The sequence below is a fragment of the Danio rerio genome, chromosome 17 (assembly GCF_052040795.2).
Source record: "Danio rerio strain M-AB ecotype USA chromosome 17, GRCz13ab, whole genome shotgun sequence".
In the NCBI taxonomy this organism is placed as follows: domain Eukaryota; kingdom Metazoa; phylum Chordata; class Actinopteri; order Cypriniformes; family Danionidae; genus Danio; species Danio rerio.
Window position 1 is genome coordinate 17,927,501 of NC_141037.1, and position 22,253 is coordinate 17,949,753.

Below are 22,253 nucleotides of genomic sequence, written 5' to 3' on the forward strand. Positions count from 1 at the left end.
ATATATATATATATATATATATATTATTAGTATTATTAGTATTATTACGTGTTAAACAGCACATTTGAACAGTCTAACAAACATTTTTAATGTATTTTTATTTATTTATTTAAAATGTATTATAAATAATAATTTTTTTTTTGTTTTCAGATTGTTTTACTAAAAAGTTTAAGACACAAAATTAAATCTTTCCTAAAAATGAAGTCAATAATTTTTATATTTTCCATTTTGTTTCCTTTTTAGTTTTAATGGACTATAATAACCGGTAGGAGGAATTCATCACACACACACACACACACACACACACACACACACACACACACACACACACACACACACACACACACACACACGCACACGCACAAAAACAGTTACTTTAATAAAGAATAAAAATAAATTTAGAGCACTGATAAATCTCAGCTCTTTATTGGAAACAAACATTCTGCCAAACGGTCGTCTATTGGAATAGAGCTGTTAAGCGAGCGAATTAGAGAGAAACTGACTTTTCAATACAGAATTATGTATTGCGCCTGCTGTTTCCAGGGCCATCTGCCACGGACATGAATACACTTGAGAGAAAAAGAGCGAATGAACAGCATTTGTGCAGCGCCGGCCTCTGCAGTGGCCCTGTGATAGCGCCAGGACACCTTCCCATGGGCATCAGTGGGCACAAACGCCACTCAATCATTGCTGATGTTCGCACTGAGCTTCCTGGAAGTCACCATCTGCAATACGTCATTTATTACCTGCTGTTAAACTCAGCATTATCTGCAGCGTCAACACAAGCATGCCATTGCAGAAATAGATTTGTTTCTTTTTATTTACAATTTATAGTTATATGGCGAGGCAGGATCTGTGCATTTTGTGCTAATTCTGCGAAGTATTTTGTAAAAAATAATAATAATAAATAAGTGGACTTATAGGGAATGATTTTGAGAGTATATTAACTAAAAATTAACGCAATAAAAAAAAAAAACTAAAATAATAAAATGTATTTAAGGTTTACAATGCAAACCCAATTTGTTATACAAAGTCTATCATGTAATTATTATTATGCTGAATAAACATATTTTACACACAAATGCACACACTGTAAAATATATTTGTTAATTAACACTACATATTTTGTGATTTACAAGTTTTTCATTTATTTACGGGTGTGAATTGCATTATAGGAACTTTATCTTTGCTCTGTCGACTTTTAATGTTAAAAATTCGACTTTTATTGGTATTTTAGTAGTTTGAGGTCTCATAATGGAATTCAAAAGCATAAATAAACAAGCAAAAAATAAAACATGAATCACAAAATACAAAAAACTACAGATTTACTGATTTTTTATAGTGTATGTAAATAAATATGATGGGCTTAAATTTGTGTGGAAATCTGCGGATTTCTGCACACACAGCTTCCATGTGGACCTAATATAACGGAAGTTTTTGTTTTATTCTGTGAACCTATAATGAACCTATAAAGAATACAACAAGACTCAGCAATGTGTGTGTGTGTGAGTGACTGAGAAGTAAATATATAATCCGTCTATATGTAATCAGTCTATGATTTGTTTCCAGCTGTGTGTGTGCAATCAGGAAGAAAACTGGTGTGTGCGTGCATGCGTGCGTGCGTGTGTGTGTGTGAGAGGTGAATGATGGGATTTGAAGTCCAGTTCCATGTCATGTTTGTAGTTCTCCAGGGATCTGCAACTGCTAGATCGCTGGTGATTGTGACAGATATTGCTTGAGAAGTCTTTATGACAACTTGACTTAAATACGCCACAACCTATCTCTGTCATGTTTATTACAGATATATGACAAGTTATGTTGCATTGATAAAATTAAGTTGTATATTATATAAAGTTTTTTGTTTTGGTTATGTCACTTTGTGATGACAGACCTCTCAAACAATGTCAGCTTTGCATTTAAAATGACATGCGCAAATGACACTTATTGAAAGTTGTCCGAAGCACGCATACAATCTAATTCATGTTCACTATAAGCCTTATAAACACCCCTTCAAGTAAAGTGTTACCCTATAAAATACATCTTAACATTTTCACAAACTTAACACTTAACATTCTCAAGAATTCACCTAATGAATCCAGATAATCCTGCATTTTAAGTGGTCTCTTAATAATTTAGTAATATATAATAAAACATACAATTGTCATGGCAGGATGTGCTGTCAATCGAGATTCGAAATGCAGCTTTATTATAAAATGGGATGGTCGTACAGGCAGGAGTAAACAGGAGCACATAGAACAACAGAGAAAATCCTAAATGGAATCTAGATTACAGGCTATGGTCAGGGCAGGCAGAGAACACTCAAAAACAGGATAAACAGTCCAGGGATCAAAACACAGACAGGCTGATACAGATAAACGCTTTGAAATGCACATAAACAGTAACAAGACTCAGCAATAGTATATGCATAAGAATGGTGTCTATTTAGGGAGTATGATGTGTGTGTGTGTCAGTCCAGATTGTTTACAGCCGTAGTAAGTGTTGATTGGCGCAAAGACTCATGGCAGTTGTAGTTCATGTAAATACCCGATAGCGTACAGATAAGTTGGAGTGCTCTATCATGAGTTACATGGGCACTATAGCTGATAATCATAACAATAATATATATGTATATGTAAATACAGGAAACATTGGCACTAGTTGTACTGAATGAAACACCACCGAACGACTGCTGATGTTTGCTTTGAGCCTCCTGGAAGTCGCAGTTCACAAGAGTTTATTACCTGCTTTTAAATGCAGCATATTATCCTCAACAGAAAATCTCGGTCAATGGTGCCAACGCAAGTCATTCATTGCGACGGCAGATCTGGATTTTCTTTTCTACGATGCTCGTCTTTGTTTAACAGCTCTCATGCACATAAAAGAGCGAACATCCCCAGGCACAAAAGCCTCGCTGGCTTCCTTCCTGATGTGAATGTGCTGTGCTTTTGTGTCCTGCTGTTGTTTCTGATGCCTGGATGGATGGCTCGACATCAACCGCCTACAATAGGCCGAGATCATTAGCCATTCAGTTTGCCAGCCCATCCACGCTAATTGGTGGAGAGCCGCATCTCTGTCAATGCTCATCGCCTCTGTCACAGGGCACGGCTTCAGCGTGTTATGGCAGCGGGTTGAAGAGGGCACTCGGCCAGCCCAGATGTTCATTCGGCGCCGCCACCACAACTCACTGTCACCTAGTTGAGTCAGGCAGATACTGTATAGCCTACATTGGTGGACGAGTGCCTAGGCCATTTTTGAATGATCGATTTATTGACTTAATCACATTTGTTTTTTCATTTAACCCTTGTGTACAGTTCAAATTGACTACCCTTTTATTATGTTGATGGCTGTTTTTGCCCCATTGACTTCCATTAAAATAGTTTTTGATTGCAAAGCCTTGACTGCATAGAATTATTCATTTTTAAATGGGTTCATCTGGTGGAAAGGGGTAAAAAGCCTATTTTTATTGTTCATCATCAGCTGGCAGCATTAACCCTTTAGATAGGCCTGTTCAAAAAAAAGTTATTGCTTTTTATAGAGTTCTATGGAGTAATACAGCAGTTTATATTTAGTTTGTGCATAAATACACTTACTATGTAGTATGTTTACTATATTCTAAGGGCTAAGCTGCTTTTTTGATATTCTCAGATCTGATTTTCAAAGGTCTCTCACCCAGATTTGCTTTTTTTTTGCACTACAACTGATCATCAACTGTTAAATTACAGTAAATTGTACCTATTCCCAACAGGGAAATCCACCATCAATCAAGAATGCATGATTATATGGTGTCATGGCTTTGCATTCAAAAAAATGTCACTATAATGGTAGCCGGCAGCTAGCTCTCTGCAACTCTCACATGGTCGCTCACTGAAGCTAAGCAGGGCTGCACCTGGTGAGTACCTGGATGGGAGACCACATGGGAGAGCTAGGTTGCTGCCGGAAGTGGTGTTAGTGAGGCCAGCAGGGGGTGCTCAACCTGCGGTCTGTGTGGGTCCTAATGCCCCAGTATAGTGAAGGGGATTCTATACTGTTCAGTGAGCGCTGTCTTTCAGATGAGACAATAAGCCTGACTCTGACTCTGCGGTCGTTAAAAATCACAGGATGTAGTTCGAAAAAGAGTAGGGGTTTAACCCTGGCGTCCTGGCCAAATTTGCCTACTGGCCTCTGTCCATCATGGCCTCCAAACCATCCCTATATCATAATATCATAATCCAGGTGGATGCTGCACACTGTTGGTGGATGAGGAGATTCCCCCAATGTGTAAAGCACCATGAGTGTCTAGAAAAGCGCTATATAAATGTAATTATAGTTATTATTAATAAAAGTCTATGGGGCAAAAAGAGTTATCAACATAACGAAAGGGTAGAAATTTTGCGCTTTTCTGCCATGAGTATATTGTTGAATTTTTGAAAAATTTCAAAGCATTTTCTCAAAATATGTGTTAAAATAAGATCTGTCCCTGAAAATCATTCCATTTACTGTAATACAGAGAAAGCTGTGTCCAAATTAGGACTCAAAATCGCACTAGACTTAATGAAAACATCCCCAACAGCACACAAGGGTTAAAAGATGCATGTTTGAGCTCAACAAACATTAATATGTGGGATTTTATTTGACCGATTTAATCTAAAATAAATAGTTGTAGTATAATCTAAAAGGCAATAACAACAAAACTAACAAAAAATAAATAAAAATACCAGTTTACTAAATTAAAGAGGTTAACACTAAAAGTGAAATCTCTTTATCCTTGTCGCCTTTTTTATTATATTTTTGTACTTTTTGATATTTGGCTGAGAACCCATTAAGATAATGATGAGCATGCTTTTGTGCAGTTTTTTTTCCAAATAAATAGTTATTGAAATAGCTTTTAAAATATGATCCTTTTGATAGTTTAAAAAAAAAAACCTGAAAATTAGTAAGAAGCTAATATTAATGTAATTTGTTGCATTACTTTATTAGTTTTCGGAAACCTTGTACTCATTCTTATAATTCGTTTACTTTTATTATTTCAGTTTTAATGCCTACTCAACCTTTAAAAATGTTCGCTTCAGCGCCCATAAGGGACATGATGGTGAAATAAAAAAAAATAAAAATGAGCCACTCCACAACAAATATACAGAGATGTCTCATTCACACAGCAAGATTTAAAGTGAACAGGAAGTGTTAGTCCAAATCCAAGTTTTTTTTTTTTTTTTTTTTTTGCGAGGGAATGCAAATATCTTTACGTGGGAATGTAAGCGAGTTTTTCAAGTGAACACATAGTTTTCCATCTTCATGTGCCTCCAGGGCCTCTATTGGTTTGCTCTATAGGTGCTATGACTGAGATGATTTTATAATTGTCTATCTTTGAATTATTTTTAGTTTCAGCTTTTGGAGATTATAAGCCTAACATCTCTGTCAGTTCTCATTGCACTCTTGGTTAGCTGGACGCCTCTGTCACAGAGCATCGTTTCACCTTGTTATGGCAGTGTGTTTCCTCTGGGTTGAAGAGGGCACTCGTCCAGCCCAGATGTTCATTCAGCTCCGCCACCACAACTCACTGTCACCTAGTCAGGCAACTATGGCATACATAGGAGGATGGTTACCTAGGCAACAATGCCTCTGCCTAATGGGCAGATCAGTGTGCTGGATGCTTATTTTGTGCTTTTTTTTGTGTGTCATCTGCTGCGAGTCCAGGTTGGTTTTCCAGATGGAGCTATATACTGTATGTTGCCCCGCACTTGGACTGAGAGAAGGGCAGCGGCCATTAGGTCCATTTGACTGCAGCGCCAAAAATATGCCATCCCTGGTTAACCCTTATTAAAAGAGGAACCTGCACTGATGCACATAAGCTGCCACTCAGATGCATAACAGTTGATGAACAGTGCCTATATAAGAACTTAAATGATAAAACATACAATTTTGGTGTTCATGTAAAATTTTTTTTTACTGTTAATAGTAAAATCATAAACACAGAAAGCATACTAAATATTAGGACTTTTGTTATATAGCCTACTCTTCCAGCAAATTATATTTTAGTGGGTGTCTACTCGAAATCATGGTGAAAATGTTTAATATTCAATTAAAAAAAATACATGTTATAAAAACTCAATAATCAATATAAAAGTTATGAAACTTAATAAAGTGAGGACTTTAGCTTTTAATATTATCCGCATTATATGAGAGTATACGTACAAACAACTGAATAACAGCCCGCTTTTCTGGAAAACCAGCAAACCAATTTACCAGACCTGGAAAAAATTGCTGTCTTGTTTTCTATTTTATTACCTAACTGGGAGACTTTCTTCCCCTATTACTTTGAAAGCTACAAAAAAGATTGAATTTCCTTTGGGTTTGTTGTTGTTTCTTGATTGAGTATGGAAACTTTGACAGTATTTTCAAGCTTTTTTCTCTCTCTCTCAAGCATTTGTCTAACCATACTAAATATAAAGAGCACATTATTTCACAGAAGCATAATGCTGACATTTGTCATTCAGTCCAGTACAGTTCTGCAGTCCATGCTGCCTATAAACTGACTTGCTTATGTACCTACAACTTTTATGTGGTATTTAGAGGCTGAAAAGGAAACTGAACAGATTAAAACTAGTGATTATGAGTAGCTCATGTTTGTTTTAAGGAAAACACTTTTTGAAAATACGCTCATCTTAAACAGTTGAGTTTGACCATTTTTAATCTATTCAGCTGATTTCTGAATATAGAATACCTTTAGCTTAGGTCATACCATTGAACTGGATTAGACCATAAGCATGTCCTTCAAAAATGACCAAAGCGCATTCACAATTGTTCTATTTACAGCTTGACTCTTTTGTGGATACATTGTGTAATTGACGTTAATGAAAAGTTGCTATTTTCTTGGTCGACATGGCTATATGCTTTTATGATGGCATAATAATCAAGGAACAGTACAGTTCCTACCCATATCGACCTAGATAATAGCAACTTTGAAATTCTCTCTCAGTTTTAGTACACGACGAAACTACACCCAGCAGACACACAACATCATAAGATGCTAATCTTAGGTTAGATTCAGGTCATTCTTGTCTAAGGACGATGTTATTTTGACGTCCAATAACGATGTGAAATAATGTTGATATTTGGTCATTTTTAGGTTCTGTTGGAAAGTGACCAAAGTCCAACATTGAGCCAACATCATAAACCAGCATCATATTGATGTCAAATACTGACATTTACTCGTCAGGTGTGGCAACCAAAATCCAACGTCTGATAGACATCATAGTGGTAACGTCCACACAACGTCAAGCTGTAACTTGATTAGAAGTTGATATTTGGTTGTTTTTAGGTTGCATTGGAATAACCAAAATGCAATGTCTGTCCAATGTTGGACATTGATGTCAGTCTGACATTGGGTTCTGACATCAACCCAATTTTCATTTCCAAACAAAATGCAACGTCCTACGACCTTGGGGTGCAACCTCAAACTGACTTCAAGTTGATGTCCTATGTCAAGCTTTAAATAGGTAAATTATCAAAACTCATTGGTCATTTTTGAGCGAGATGCTAATGGTCTAATCTGATTTAATGATCTAAGCTAAGCTAAGCTAAAAATGCTCAAACCATGTCCTGGAGATCGGCTGAATGGATTCAGAAATGATAAAACTGTGGAGTGTTCCTTTAACCCTTTTTAAAAGTACAGAACAATGCCGACCTTTCAATCTTGTAGAATTAATTTCTTAACGCTTAAACCAGGGGTGTCCAAACTCGGTGATGGAGGGCTGGTGTCCTGCATAATTTAGCTCCAGCTTGCTTAAACACACCTGCCAGGAAGTTTTCTGTATCTAGTAAGAGCTTGATCAGCTGGTTTAGGTGTGTTTGATTAGGGTTAAAACTAAACTCTCCTGGACACTGGCCCTCCAGGACTGAGTGTGGACATCCCTGGCTTAAACATAGTGTTGTGCATTTGAATCTACTCTATGTCAATGCACACACACACACACACACAAACACACATAAACACACAAATATATATAAACAGAAATTCTTTCTTTTCTCCACAGTTCCTCAGGGAGTGATCCAGAACGGAGCTCGAATGATGAGCCAGGGCCTCTTCCCAGGAATCCGACCCCTTCCCATCAACCCCATCGTCAGCAGGACAGCTGCTGTCAGGTCAGTCCTGTCCTTCCGCTGACTCATTACATGATTGACAGGCTTATCGGCCAATCGGAATAATGCTTGCACTGCATTGCCTTGATTCTCCTTGATGTCCGACTGCAGGTTTCCTCAGGTCATTGACAGACATCAGGCTACTCAGACTAAAGCCTTGCTCTTGCATGCATGATGTGACATAAATAATTGATCACAAACACTAAGTTTTTTTTTTAATGGCATGACCGAATACGCGGACAGACTGTCTTGCTGTGAAACATTCATAAGCTTGGGTCCTCAGGTACTGCATGCTGGCATCTGTGCACTGCAAAACCCTAGACCTACAGTACAGCATGACTCCTCAACTAAGTACTAATGGGTTCAAAGTTTAGCCTGGTCACAAAGTGAAGCAATACATGCTTTGCAGAAACATAAACAATAACCTGTTAAAATAGTGTGTGTGTTCGTGGTTACAGACCCTTATATAACATTTCAAGGTGATGTTTTATCCCATATAACATATACATTTTAGCAAGTTTTTAGTGACAGTTTTCACGCAATTCGAATGTTATAATTCAATTGAATGGCTGTTTTCAGTGGATATCAGTTGATAGATATGGGCCAGTAGGGGCCTTCTGCGCTTACTGGTAGGCTCAGAAGGCTGTTATCATCTATTCACATGGTTAATCAGCTATACTAATAGAGAAGACTCCAGATACAGATCTGTTTTTACATTAGTGTGACGGTTGGGTTTAGGGTTGGGGTAGATGTTAAAGAAATACAATAAATGGGAAAACACTTGTAAACTTCAAGCCGCAGTTGTATGCGATCTATAGCTGAATAACCAATGATTATGCACCTTCAATCGAGTGATAACATTCAAATTGGCAGTAGTTTTTTTCTCTCTCTTTTTAGTTTTTCATTCTGTATAGTTTTTTATGACACTCCCCACTCGTTTAGGACAAGAGGATTTTATTTACAGTTTATTACATTTATTTTATTGTGAGTAATAAAAATTGGGGTTTTAGTTGCACTTACCTATAATAACCTTTTATTTATTTTTTTACTTAAAAAATTTGTTAATATTAATAACATATATTAACATATAAATATTCAGTAAAAATGGCAATTTATTATATGTCAAACAGTGTGCGAAATATACACTGACGATCAGGGGGGGTCAACTTTTTTCATTAAGTTTGTGTAAAACATTCTTCAGTCATTTATGCATTTATTTTTAATTACAAACAACTATTTTACGAGAAAACAAAGTCTTGTGAGCACAATGTCTGTCAGTGCTCTAGATCATCTAATTTCAGATCTTTTCCTAGAGTAGACTGATGGGCACGATTATGCTTTCACAATGGTTTTAGAGGTGGTCAATGTATATTTATATTATCTATTATTTTAATTCATAACATTGTGAAATAATTCTCAGTATTAAAGGACTGACCCCCCCCCCCCCCCATACAACTTGTTGTGACGTCCTTCAGGAGGGATCAAGCATTAATTAGGGAGGTCAATCCCTACCAAACCTCCCTGTAATTCGCACCCTGATTTAACATAGAAATATATGTATATAAAAGTGTGTTTATTAATTTATTTTTCTATATGTCCTACATGATATCCGATTGATTCCTGGTGAAATACTTTTTTCTGTCCTTAAGATTATTGTAGTAGCTTAAAACAAATGCCTGACCTGATAATTTTGTCAGATTAGCTCATTTATGATTAGAACATTCAATTTTACTGCGCGCACACACACACACACACACACACACACTTGAATATGTGTTTTATGAGACTCTCCATAGACGTAATGTATTTTATACTGTAAAAGCCATACCCTTACCCAAAAGCCAATCCTCACTTCAAAATGTAAATGTCAAAATACCATATTAAGTATGGATTTTAAGCATTTTCAATTATGACGACACAAGGAATGTCCTTGTAAACCACCCTGTAATGCCTAGGTAATACCCATGTCATTATAGAGTTTTGCATCTTTGTAAACCAATTAAACCAGAACACACACTCACAGTCTCTCAGATGCTGTATGATGTCCATATCGTGATTTGACAGGCTGCAGTTCAGTCCACAGGGTAAAACACCCTCTTCGCCTCTTTAAAATGAGTGACACTGCATTTAAGCATTAATTATTGAAGCCGTTTCTTTAGCCTGCTGTGCTGTGGCTATAATTTATGAGTCATAAATGCACATATGAGGCAGGAAGGGGAAAAGCTCTTAGGATTATTTTTCGAAGCACAGAGGGAGTTTTAGCATTTCTGCAAAGCGCGGCAGGATCTTCTTTGTCACTCAGAGCCGCTGCTGTATAAACTGTGACCAGAAGCACAAAACAAGCATCATTGAAAAGACACTTCATTACTGTTTCCGAGGACAAGAGGCTTAAATGCAGCAAAACTGTCTTTATTTGCCATTTATTTCCTCATATTATTTTACCAGAAAGTGGAGAGTTTCATAATCCACCAATTAATTTGCTTTTTAACGATGGTTGTTGGCCTGCTGAAGAGGTGCTTCAAAGCTCAAGTGTGTTTCAGAGACAAATGTTTAATTTTTTAATTTTTATTTTTTTTTACATTTTAGGATGAGGTGCTTGCAAGTGTGCATGTAGGCTGCGGTGTTTACCAATACACAACAAATTTAAGAACAAATGTGTTTGCAGTTATACCATATTATCCTATATTTAGGTGTTTGTGTCATATCCAGTGTTTTAAAAGGCACCTATGCATAAAATCAACTTTTGTAAGCTGTTTGGACAGAACTTTGTGTAGGTATAGTGTGTCCACTGTCAAATTGGAGTGATATAAACCCAACAAGTCTCTCTTTAAAATTTCCTGATGTTTAAATAGGATCCAAACCCCAGTGATTTTGAGGCTCACCGCAACATAGGAGTGCAGTGTTCCCTGTCCACTGAATTGATTGACAGGCCACCCACTTCGAAATTTATCATTTGATTGAAAGGGCGTTATCAGTGGTTATCAGCTGATAGATATGGGCAAGTAGGGGCCTTCTGCGCCTACTCAGAAGGCTGTTATCATGCATCCACATGGTTAGTCAGCTATAGTAATAGAGAAGACTCCAGATACAGATCTGTTTTTACATTATAGGGACGGTTGGGTTTAGGGTTAAGGTAGACCTTTATGAAATACACTTAATGGGACATTTAATAAAAAAATATAAATAATTCTAAATAATTCAACTTTCAGCTGCAACTATATGTGATCTATAGCTGATTAACCATGTGGATGGATGATAACAGCCTTCTAAAGCCTACCAGTAGGTGCAAAAGGCCCCTACTGACCCATATCTATCCCCTGATAGCCATTGATAAGGTCCATTCAATCGAGTAATAACATTTGAATCGATTGGGCAGGCACCATGTTTCTATAATAACTTGCATACACATGTCCACATAATTTTTTAATTTTAATATTTTATAGTTTTAAATAAAAACATTAAATAATCTGTTCAAACTCTCTGATTTTTATAAGTTTTATAATGTTTTTAAACGTTTTCAAAACAGCATGTTCGTATTAAAGAGTAAAATCACTAATTCTTAACTAATATCATTACCACGGTCGCATGGTGTCAGTAAATTCAAAATGAATGACTTTCTCATATAAAAAATAAATAATTTTTGGTTAAAAATGATAAAACTACAATTCTGGAGTATCAAGTTACAGTCAGGGCTACTGAAAATTTTGCTGTAATATCACAGGAATAAATTATCCAGCATATATTTTACACAGCGGATGCCCTTCCAGCCGTAGCTCATACACTCATACACACTTATCCACACACATACACTATGGCCATTTTAGCTTACCCAATTCACCTGTACCACATGTCTTTGGACTGTGGGGGAAATTGGAGCACCCGGAGGAAACCCACACGAACACGGGGAGAACAAGCAAACTCCTAAAACATGCTAAAACCCGCGACCTTCTTGCTGTGAGGTGACAGTGCTAACCACCGAGCCACTGTGTTACCAACATTTAAATTAATGCAAATTTTATACTTGTTATTTTATTATATATTTTTTTATTTCTATTTATTTCTAAAATATGACCCTGACAGTTTTTATAGATTTACCCACTTTATAAAATAACAAACCGAACAAATGTATTCATCTGTTCCAGAGGTTATTGCCATCTGTGCGAGGAAAAAAAAAAGAAGCAAACCATCCATCCAGAGTGTCCATATTACACATATTATTATAATTAATTACCATAGTAGCATAATTACAAGCAGCTCCACGAAATAATTACACAGTAAATTCATGTAGTTCATTTGTTTCACTGAGCAGTCGCGGAGCACAACAGGAACCGCATGTGCACTAATGCGTCTCTCTTCTGTTCACAGGTCAGTACTGGGATACAGAATCACCAGTGACACTGAACCAACCCAAAACTCTCCACTGGCCACCAGCGACCCCAAGGAGGACCACACCTACAGTTTCGCCAAATCTTCCGGCTCGGATGCTGAAGAGGAGGCACAGTGTGATGGAAGTGAGCTCAACTTCCACACTAATGAGACCGGCAGCGATGCGGAGGACGACGATAAGAGTAAAATCAAGAAGGAGCCCAAGGAGTGGTCAGTGGACGCCCTCGCTCTGGCCCAGCACAAGAAACGGCAACTTTTGACAAAAGTCAAACAGAGAGTGGCCAGTGACACTCTTCCTCTAAAAAAGAGGCGCACGGAGAAGCCTCCGGAAAGTGACGACGAGGAGATGAAAGAGGCCGCCGGATCCCTGCTTCATTTGGCAGGAGTCCGGGCCTGTTTGAACAATATCACCAACCGGACGGCAAAGGGGCAGAAAGAGCAAAAATAATGAACAGACTATTGTAAAGAGGAAAAAAAAAACATCACTTTGAATAGAATTTACTATTTTTTTCCAGGACATCAGGTGAATTCTACTGATTTGTGGCAATATCAACAATCACTTTGTTTTCCTATCTTTATAGGTGACATTTTACTGAGGGTTCCTTGTTTTACTTTGCTAATTTTATTGTGTTGTCGTTTTTCTTTTCTTTTTAATCTACGGAGATTGAAGCCATAGCCTTCCCCTTTTTAGGAAATTACTTCATTCGAATAAGACGACAAAAAAGTGATAGCAAAATTTGCTATGCTCCCCTCTGTCATAGACAGCAAAACCACTAAAAGTTCTGCAGCTTCTTCCTAAATTTGTGGTGCAGATTGACAGAGTAGTTCTCAAGGCAGGATGAGAAATTTTCACACATCAGACATGCTATGACAGCAGTCAAAATAGTTAGTCTAATAGCCGTAGAAGTAGTTCACTTCAAGAAATAAACAGTTTGTCAACACTTTACAATAAGGTTGTATTAGTTAATGTTATTAACTGCATTCAATAACGTGAACAAACAATGAACAATACATTTATTACAGTGTTTGTTTAAGTTAATTATTGTTAGTTAATCAAAATACAGTCATTCATTGTTACCTCATGGTGCATTAATTAATGTTAACAAGCAATTGAATGTTAATAATGCTTTAGTAAATGTTGAACTATAATTAATAAATGCTTAAAAGCTGTGGTCCTCAACCTTTTTATCACTGCGAACCCATCAACGCTTGACAATTTTACTGCAGACTGGGGTGGGGCGGTGGGGGTTTGGTTTGTAGGTTGCCAGGCGATCATTTAACGTTTTCTCAGAGCATGACATGCTGACAAAACATTGCTGTCACTCTGATAAAAGTTTTAAGGAAAACAATACAAAGCACTGCAGATTTTAGGTGTTCTGTGTTTGTCTGAGATAATTAGTCTAGCAAAACGTGCATATTCCATTGAAAGCATGAAGCTGATCGGTCAGTTCTTATCACGTTACTCTTGAACGCAGTGTGCTCGCGAGATTCATTCTACTGAGTGCGTCTGAAAGGTGCAAGCATGTCGCACCTCTATTGGAAACAACGAAATTGTGCAAACTTTAGAAAACATGCGATATGCAAACGACCCCTAAATGGCTGACATCATTTGCAATCTCCATCGTTTGATCTTCTTACACAGCCATGGTGGATTCACCTGATTTTTTGACAAATGGGTTGCAGCCCTGCTGAAAAGTCCAGCTTAAACCAGCCTAGGATGGTTGGCTGGTTTCACCTGGTCGACCAGCCTGGTTTTGGAGGGGTTTTGGCCATTTCCAGGCTGGTTTCCGCCATTTCAAGCCTGGTCTTAGATGGTCAGGCTGGGAGATGACAAGCTAAAACCAGCTTGACCAGCCTAGCCAGGCTGGGAGCCCAGCCAAAACCAGCTATGTCCAGCTTAAACCAGGCTGGTCAAGTTTGTTTTAGCTGGTCATTTTCCAGCCTGATCAGCTAAAACCAAGCTGTAAATGGCTGAAAACCAGCCTGGAAATGGCTCAAACCCCTCTAAAACCAGGCTGGTTGACCAGCTAAAACCAGCCAACTATCCTAGGATGGTTTAAGCTGGATTTTTTAGCAGGGGGATCCATTCCTTGGCCGTCAATGGGCCTTTTTCCCTTAGCAAAGAAAATTTCCAAAGATGTCTGTTTCCTAATCATTCTACTTCTTGTGGGTTAAATTTGGGCGCTCAAGTGACCAAGATGTAACCGAGAGAATACGTGCATTTTTCAAAATAGAAGACTTTTCAAAATCTTTCAGACTCAGCTAATAAATAAAACAGAAATAATTAATGACTTCTTGTACGGACCAGTACCAACTGATCTATGGATTGGTATCGGTTGAGGACCACTGCTTTACAGGTATTGTTTATAATTAGTTCATAAATAAATTAGCTAATGCCGAGTTCAGACTGCATGATTTTAGCCCTGATTTTGACTCGACTATGGCCAACAGGTTTTGAGAAATCATCGACAAATGTCTGCAATCACAGGCAAATTGGTGCTCGTTCACTTGAGTAGCAATCACACAGTGTGAACTATCAAAGACGCGATCTGATAGAATGTTGGGCATGCTAAATATCTGGAGTTGTCAGTGATTCAAAATCATGTCGTATGAAATGTGTTTTGATTAAAAATAACATCAGTGATTACCTACAGCCAATTAGAGAGCAGCATCCAATAGTATGGGTATCTGCAGGCCAGCGGAAGGTTGTGGGGGAAGTTCAAAAGGCTTTTTTTAGTCTATTTGGACCCAAGAAATGTAAGAAAAACTCGTGTAAATTTGACAGGAGCACTTGAGTCTGTTTGACGTGTTATCTGAGCAATATCACAACTGGGTCAAAAAAAAAAAAGTTTTTTTATTATGTAGTTAATAACAAAAGATGTACTACATGACCTTACGTTGTTTTCATGTCACTTCTCGCGTGTGTTTGGTTAGGTTGTTAGACATAGTTTGCAGATCGAGACTAAAGTTGTCAGCGATTCTTCCTATTTCAAAGTCATGCAGTGTGAAACCCCCTGTCGCCGATCAAACCTACAGTGTAGGAGGGATCTACTGTGCAGTGAGGGATCTAAATTGTGCAGTCTGAACTCTGCATAATGTTAACTAATGAAACCTTATTTTAAAGTGTGACCAAAGGTTTGAAGTTGATGGTCCTAGAAAACAGGGCATATGTAAAAAGAATCTGTATTACTGTTGGCCTCAATCAAAACTCCCTTCATTCTAGGCACATTTTTCTCTTAAAGATGCACAATACACAATCCTCCAGCCTAAGGTGATGTTTTTGTATGTTAACATTTTGGGACAAATATAATGCAGTTTAATGGAAAAATATGTGGTGTCATTGACAGTTCAACAGATGCCGAGTGGCATGTGTGAACATTCTGCGTTTTATGGTACGTTTACATGACAATAATTTAGTCAAAAACTGGAATGTTTTCCTTTGCATTGGAAAAAAGATTCAGGTTTACACGATAACATTTTCAAAGCGACCCACATTTACATAAATCCACAAAAACGGCCCAAACACACTATTACATTTGACCGGCAAGTATTTGGCACTGTCCTCTTGTTAGTAAACAGTTCCTGTAGTGAAGCGATGATATGTCTGTGGCCACTCGTTGGTGTGTATGTAGAATTTGGCGTGTGTAGCCTATATGATTGGTTGTTATGTGACGTAAATACACACTTTGCTCATGAAGCATTAGCAAACAGTTAAGAAACAGCAGCACCACCATGTATTCCACCTTTGTTGTGTGTGTTTGTTTATGTTTGCGGTTAATCGGCACATCTCTAAGCATGTACTATGCACATGCATGACGTCATCGTTTTCACAGATTCTCGTTTTGTGCATTTACATGGATGCAACAAAAGTGGCATTTTTCAAAACTTTTTTAAATCTAAAATTGAGGAATTTTCAGTCCCAATTTTGCCATTGTAGTGTAAATGAATGGGGAAATGCATAAAAATGTTGGGTTTTTGCTGAAAATGTTATCGTGTAAACGGCCCTTCACTGACAAATTTTAAAGATCTCATCCAGCCTGCAACACTCTTCAAGGTGTGGTCACATTTATGAAATTTTATCTACAAAAACTCTCTGTAGTTTTGAGATGTTTAAAGTTCAGCTAACACAGAGGGCACTTTCATACTAGGCAGCTGATCAGTTGGTCCGTGTGGCAAATTCACATGACCTTAAGTAAATACAAGCGATATCTGCATGGTGCTACTTTTTGTCTTTCCCTTTTGCTAAGTCCAATCAAAAGCAACAGTTGGGTTCTGACCAACGCTATCTCACAAAAATTCGTAACTTTTTGATTTAGAGGCTAAAGACTTATATAGATTTATACTTCTGCCTTAGCGCAGTCGCATAGCCCACGCTGTGGCTGACACCAACGCTGGCACACACCTATCAAAAAATTGGCTGGCTTGGTAGCTGTGACCACTGTGGGTGGGACCAAGAGCCACGCAAATCCATTTAAGTGAGTGTTTATCAGTGTAGAGACACATGAAGTAGTTCTAGATGGAAACTGTTGTTTTGTGTTTATCTTGTGATTAAAGCTGTTGGTTCCTGTCTCAGAAGGAGCGAGTTTTAGCTACTTGTACATTGAGGTAGCATTCAGAAAAACAAAACACAGGCAAAGAAACATGGCACAGAGGAACTGCCAGTGTTTTGGAACTATTATTGCAGATCAACACAAAAGGCATGCAGAAGTATAAATGCATGACTACGCGCAAGGCAGGCATCGTTGATCATGCCGATCACTTGATGCAGAAGTATAAATCAGCCTTTATTCATATGAACTTGTACGATCTCGTATAATTTAGTACAATATGCTAATCTGGTTGGGTTTTGGGGTGGGGTTGGGTGCCATGTCTCCTTTTTAACATCGTACATTTACGAATTCATATGAATTACCCATGAAACTGACAAAATGTAAAATAGTTACGTTTTTCTCAAGAGATAAGGCTGGTTCTGACAATTAAAAAACTTTCTACACAGGGAAATTGATTTTTAACAGTAGCCCATAAGCCTTGTTCACCTGGATGACACTAAACAATAATGTTTAGTAGTGCAATTTGTGCAGAAAAACCACATTACCCTAGATGCATTTTTCCCCAATCAGAGTGACAGACAGCAAACTGTACACATACATCTTTAGCTCCACCTTCTCCAATAAAGCACTGCGGATGATTTAATGTCATCATGCAATGAAAATACTTAATTATTTGTATGATTAGGCAATAAACCTGAAATGTATAACGATCATACAGTCACAAACAACCATTTTAAATGTGAAAGTGTCATATTTCTTATTTTTGTGTCATTCACAATGTTTCATGTGATTGTAGTCCAGTTTTTGTCAAATATTCATGTACTTTTTTGTGCCTGAAATCAAAGATTATAACGTGACTCTCTTTTAACTTAAAATGCTTCAACAAAACCTTTTTTTAAATGCCTTCAGGGCATAAATGGGAAAATACTTCCAGAACCAGTGTTGCCAAAATATGGACATGCACTCGATTGGAATTATTAACCTTTCTTAGAGTTTTTCGATAAATGTGACCACACCTTTAGCGATAATTATAGGTTATAGTAATCTCTGGTAATTATAAGATGTTTCAGAAGCACAGGGCAGTGCCAAAGACAATCCTCAAGCAGTTTCTGTGATGTCACATCCTCTAGATGCTCTGGCTGTTTTGAGAGTCCAGCAGCATCGTGCGGAAAACACTCATGTCTGTTGTTGTCGTTTGGCTCGTATAAATCATAACTCAACTGAGATGAGAGTAAAGCCATAAGCCTTTGTCAAAGTGCTTTTTGGAGGCAAAAGTGATAAGTCTTTCAAAACTGCCCACAGTTTTATTTTATTATTTATTTCGTAAGCAATCAAAATGAGTGATATTCTCCAAGATGGTGATATTTCTTCTTCGGCACAATGAAAATGAAAACTCTGAGCTAATGCTACAATACCTGCCAATTGTGTTTTAAAAAGCAGAATCAATGACTGTGGAGTTGTTTTGTGTTTGTTTGTTTGTTTGTTTGTTTGCGTTTTTATCTCTCTTTTTTTCATTTGAAACCCTCGTGATGTAATAAGCAATTTCATCCAGTCAGGATAAACACTGTATAAAAGTAACACTAGACCATTTTCCTTTCTTAATTTAAGCAATGTAGCCAGCAGGATTTTTCCAAATCGTGTTGCATGGGTTCTGTAAAGAAAAAGGTTGTTTTTTTTTAAAAAAAGAAAAAGAAATGAAAAAAAAATAATCAAAATTCATGTAAGGTAAATAATGTATTTAGCATGGAGCATGAATTATTTTCATATAAATATAGATCCTAGAGAACTAAGGCACCGCCTCTAATTTCTATGCCAATAGGTCTAGTCTCTCTTTTTTAATTTGTTTTTTTCGTTTTTGTCAGATTTGATTTGGATTTGTTGTCCTCATCACCTTTGTGTTGAAGCAGGCATCTAAACAATTACCTTCTTCAGGGACAAACACTGACTGTTGGGAAACTCTCTCTGCAATACGAGGACTCGGGCTCTGGCTGTGCTACTGGCCGGCCTTCTCAACGAATCCCCGCTGCGTCAATGTCTGTGTCGTCTTGGAGAAGTTCGTAGTGAGTGTCGGTCCCCTGCTCCTTCCAGCTTCATGCCTGCTCTTCTTCCATGTGTAATCCGGAAGTGCGTGTCAGTGGTTTATTCAGGGTCTTCCATATTTTGTTCTGCGAGACTTTGGATCAGTTCGTTTTTTTTTTATTTTTACATGTAGCTCTGTTCAGGAGTCATCAGTATTGATTCAGTTCTCGGTACAGGCAGTCAGATGGGCGTTTACGCCTCCACATATATATTTAAGCACTTAAAGACAATACTAAAAAACGAAACCGTGAGCTCAGTGCAAACGCGAGTGTATATATTTCCACGACCTCACCGAATTGCACTTTTATTGTTTTAACGTATACGGATTCAGTGCCAAAGCCTGTAACGACTCTATACACATGCATACTTGATATGTCGGTCATAAGTTGTAGCATTTCTGTCAGATACCCATGTATTAGATATTCTCAGTCATATTTGCATTGCTGTGTTTCATAAGTCACACTGCCTTCCCTGTTCATCAGATGATAACGATGATGGTTTGACCCAATGTTATACGTAGCGTGTTGAATGTTATATCTGACCCACGAGTGTTAATGTGATGTCTCCAGTTGGCATGCCTTGACGTTTCCTTCCCACATTTACATGGTTGTAACCTCATCTGCTGGTCTTTCTTGACATCTGCCATATCACTTTTACGTTCATTGTGCTTCAGACTGGGAAACCAGTAGCAGAGAGAGCTATGAGTCCTTTATACACTGCCTTCTTTCAGTGACAACACTCACTACGTAACTTTTCCTTTCTATAGTTCTTTCTAAGGAACCTGAAACACGTTGAAAAGCATAAAGAAGAGCCAGCCAAAAACGTTAATAGTAGGAGACAAAGTGTAGTTTTTTTTTTTTTGGTTCCCCCATTGTGTTTTTTGTTGTTGGACGTTTCATTGAAAGGTTCCTGTTAACTGCCATTTTGTTTAGTGTTTGAGTTGTTCAAGATGGAAGTAACTTTTTGGTCTGATGGCATGTGCACCCTGCTAATATGTCGATATAGAGGCGTAATTGCACTCTGTATTTCCTTTGACTTGTAATCATATTGCCAAAGACAACAATTTTATCGATTCATGTAAATACCACTTTGTCCATTGCTACGACAAATTCAATTTCTTTTTGTTTCATTTTATTTCCCCCTCCAATCCTACCATCAAGTTTCTGTGATGTATTGTCTTCCAGTTGCAATAAAAAAAGTTGCAAAGATGATCCTTGACTAGCATGATGGTTTATTGATAAAAATAATCAGATCTTAAAGGCACAGTTTGTAATAACATTCCATAGAATTATAGTTAAAATCGACATCTGACATTAATTGATATAATGCCATTGACAAGCTACAGTATTTTTTGGGGGGTTGGTTGCGGGGGTTCCACAAAGGGCATATTTATTTTTATAATATTTTTGTGAACTGGCAAGATTCTGTGAATTTTGTAGTAATTTCCTAAAGGGCTATGATGAAAATCATCTTTTGGAAGCTGTTTAGACAGAACTGTGTGTAGGTACAGTCATATTGGGGTGATATAAAGACAATAAATTCCTGACGTTAAAATAGGATACAAATCTCTCCCATTTTGAGGCCCACAGGTTTACATGTCTCCATAGTAATGCATATAATCATATCAAAGAGACAGAACGTACACATAGCAACCAGGATTAAAAGATCTGTTCAGCTCTCTGTGATCATCAAATGTGATGTGATGTTACAGCGATTTTACCGTCTTTATCACCACAGCCATTAGTCAGTACAATTATAAAAGAAGACGCTTCAATCCTGATGTATGGATAATAAATCAGGTTTATTTTGTACATAAACTTCAAGGATATCCATACAGCAGTCTATATTAATGTTTATCCTGTCACATTTGCTGTGCAAAACAGTAAAAAGTTAATCACGCTCACTTTACGTGTACATGAACTTTGTAATGACATTGTGTGTGACTCATCATTGCAGAAAGGCTTGAAATAACTCCTCAACAAACACATCAAATAATTATTTGGAAAGTTCTTACTGTGGTATTTCTCACAAATGTTACATGAGATCTGCTTCCCTCATGTCTGTCACTGTGCCGTTTATCTAAGGCAGCCAAGGCAGAGATTGAGGCACACTGACAGGCACCTGGGAATGGTGGGTGGGGGGAACTAGCATTAAAGGCACAGGCAGCCTTTACAGACACATCCTGTAGACACAAAAGACTTATCTTAAATCTTGAAAAAGGGCTAAAATAGATGCCCTTTAATGCAACCATAGATTTATTTTAGCTTAGCTTAAAATAGATCATTGAAAGAGTTTTGATAATTTTCCTTTTTAAAGCTAGACTCTTCTGTAATTACATTGAATTTTGAAAATGTTCTAGGTTGTCATATAGGAATTATACTCTCATTCCAGCGTAATAATCAAGGAAATTTGCTGCCATATCATGGTTGCAGCAGGCACTTGTCAATAAGCTCAATGAGCTAATCTATTATTTTGGCTAAGATAAGCTTAAAGTGCTCCTGCCAGACCCGAAGATCGGCTGAATGGATTAAAAGTTGTAAAACTCAACTGTTTAAAAAGTAGCAAGGTAGTGGCGCAGTAGGTAGTGCTGTCGCCTCACAGCAAGAAGGTCGCTGGTTCGAAGTTGGTGTTTCTGTGTGGAGTTTGCATGTTCTCCCTGCATTCTGGTTTCCCCCACAGTCCAAAGACATGTGGTACAGGTGAGTTGGGTAGGCTAAATTGTCCGTAGTGTATGAGTGTGTGTGTGAATGTGTGTGTGGATGTTTCCCAGAGATGGGTTGCAGCTGGAAGGGCATCTGCAGCATAAAATCTTGCTGGATAAGTTGGCGGTTCATTCCGCTGTGGCGACCCCGGATCAAAAAAGGGACTAAGCCGACAAGAAAATGAAAATATTCACAGTTTCAGAGTGGCCTATATTAGGCTAAATAACTTTCTGTTAATGGCAATCCATATCGCGCCCGTCAGTTTCACTATTATTATTTTAATAAACTACTTTGCCCACAATGAGCCAGGCTTTACACTTTATATTAACAGAAACAAAGAGTCTTGGAGAAAGTTTTTCGTATTGTCATGAACGCAACACGCAGATTGATTGTGAATGAACGGAGAATGATGGAAAAG

General features: G+C 37.7%; 2 protein-coding genes across 30 annotated transcripts in view; one reads left to right on the plus strand and one right to left on the minus strand.

Annotated features, from left to right (window-relative positions):
- The window catches only part of foxn3 (forkhead box N3), a 176,752-nt gene extending 156,408 nt beyond the window's left edge, over positions 1–20,344 (plus strand). For 4 of the 29 annotated variants that reach the window (XR_015512753.1, XR_015512760.1, XR_015512752.1 and 1 more), the window contains 3 exons: positions 8,013–8,121; positions 12,484–13,027; positions 18,917–20,344. Coding sequence is in view for 6 of the 29 variants with exons in the window: in XM_087289495.1 (XP_087145621.1) it covers positions 8,013–8,121; positions 12,484–12,952 (578 nt within the window). In the remaining 23 variants the exon portion in view is untranslated. Of the gene's footprint in view, positions 1–8,012; positions 8,428–11,401; positions 12,284–12,483 lie in introns of those variants that run through there. The other 25 variants (XM_087289495.1, XM_087289496.1, XM_087289497.1 and 22 more) reach the window with 12 other exon arrangements.
- The window catches only part of hmbox1a (homeobox containing 1a), a 664,927-nt gene that overhangs the window by 424,587 nt on the left and 218,087 nt on the right, over positions 1–22,253 (minus strand). The window lies entirely within an intron of this gene.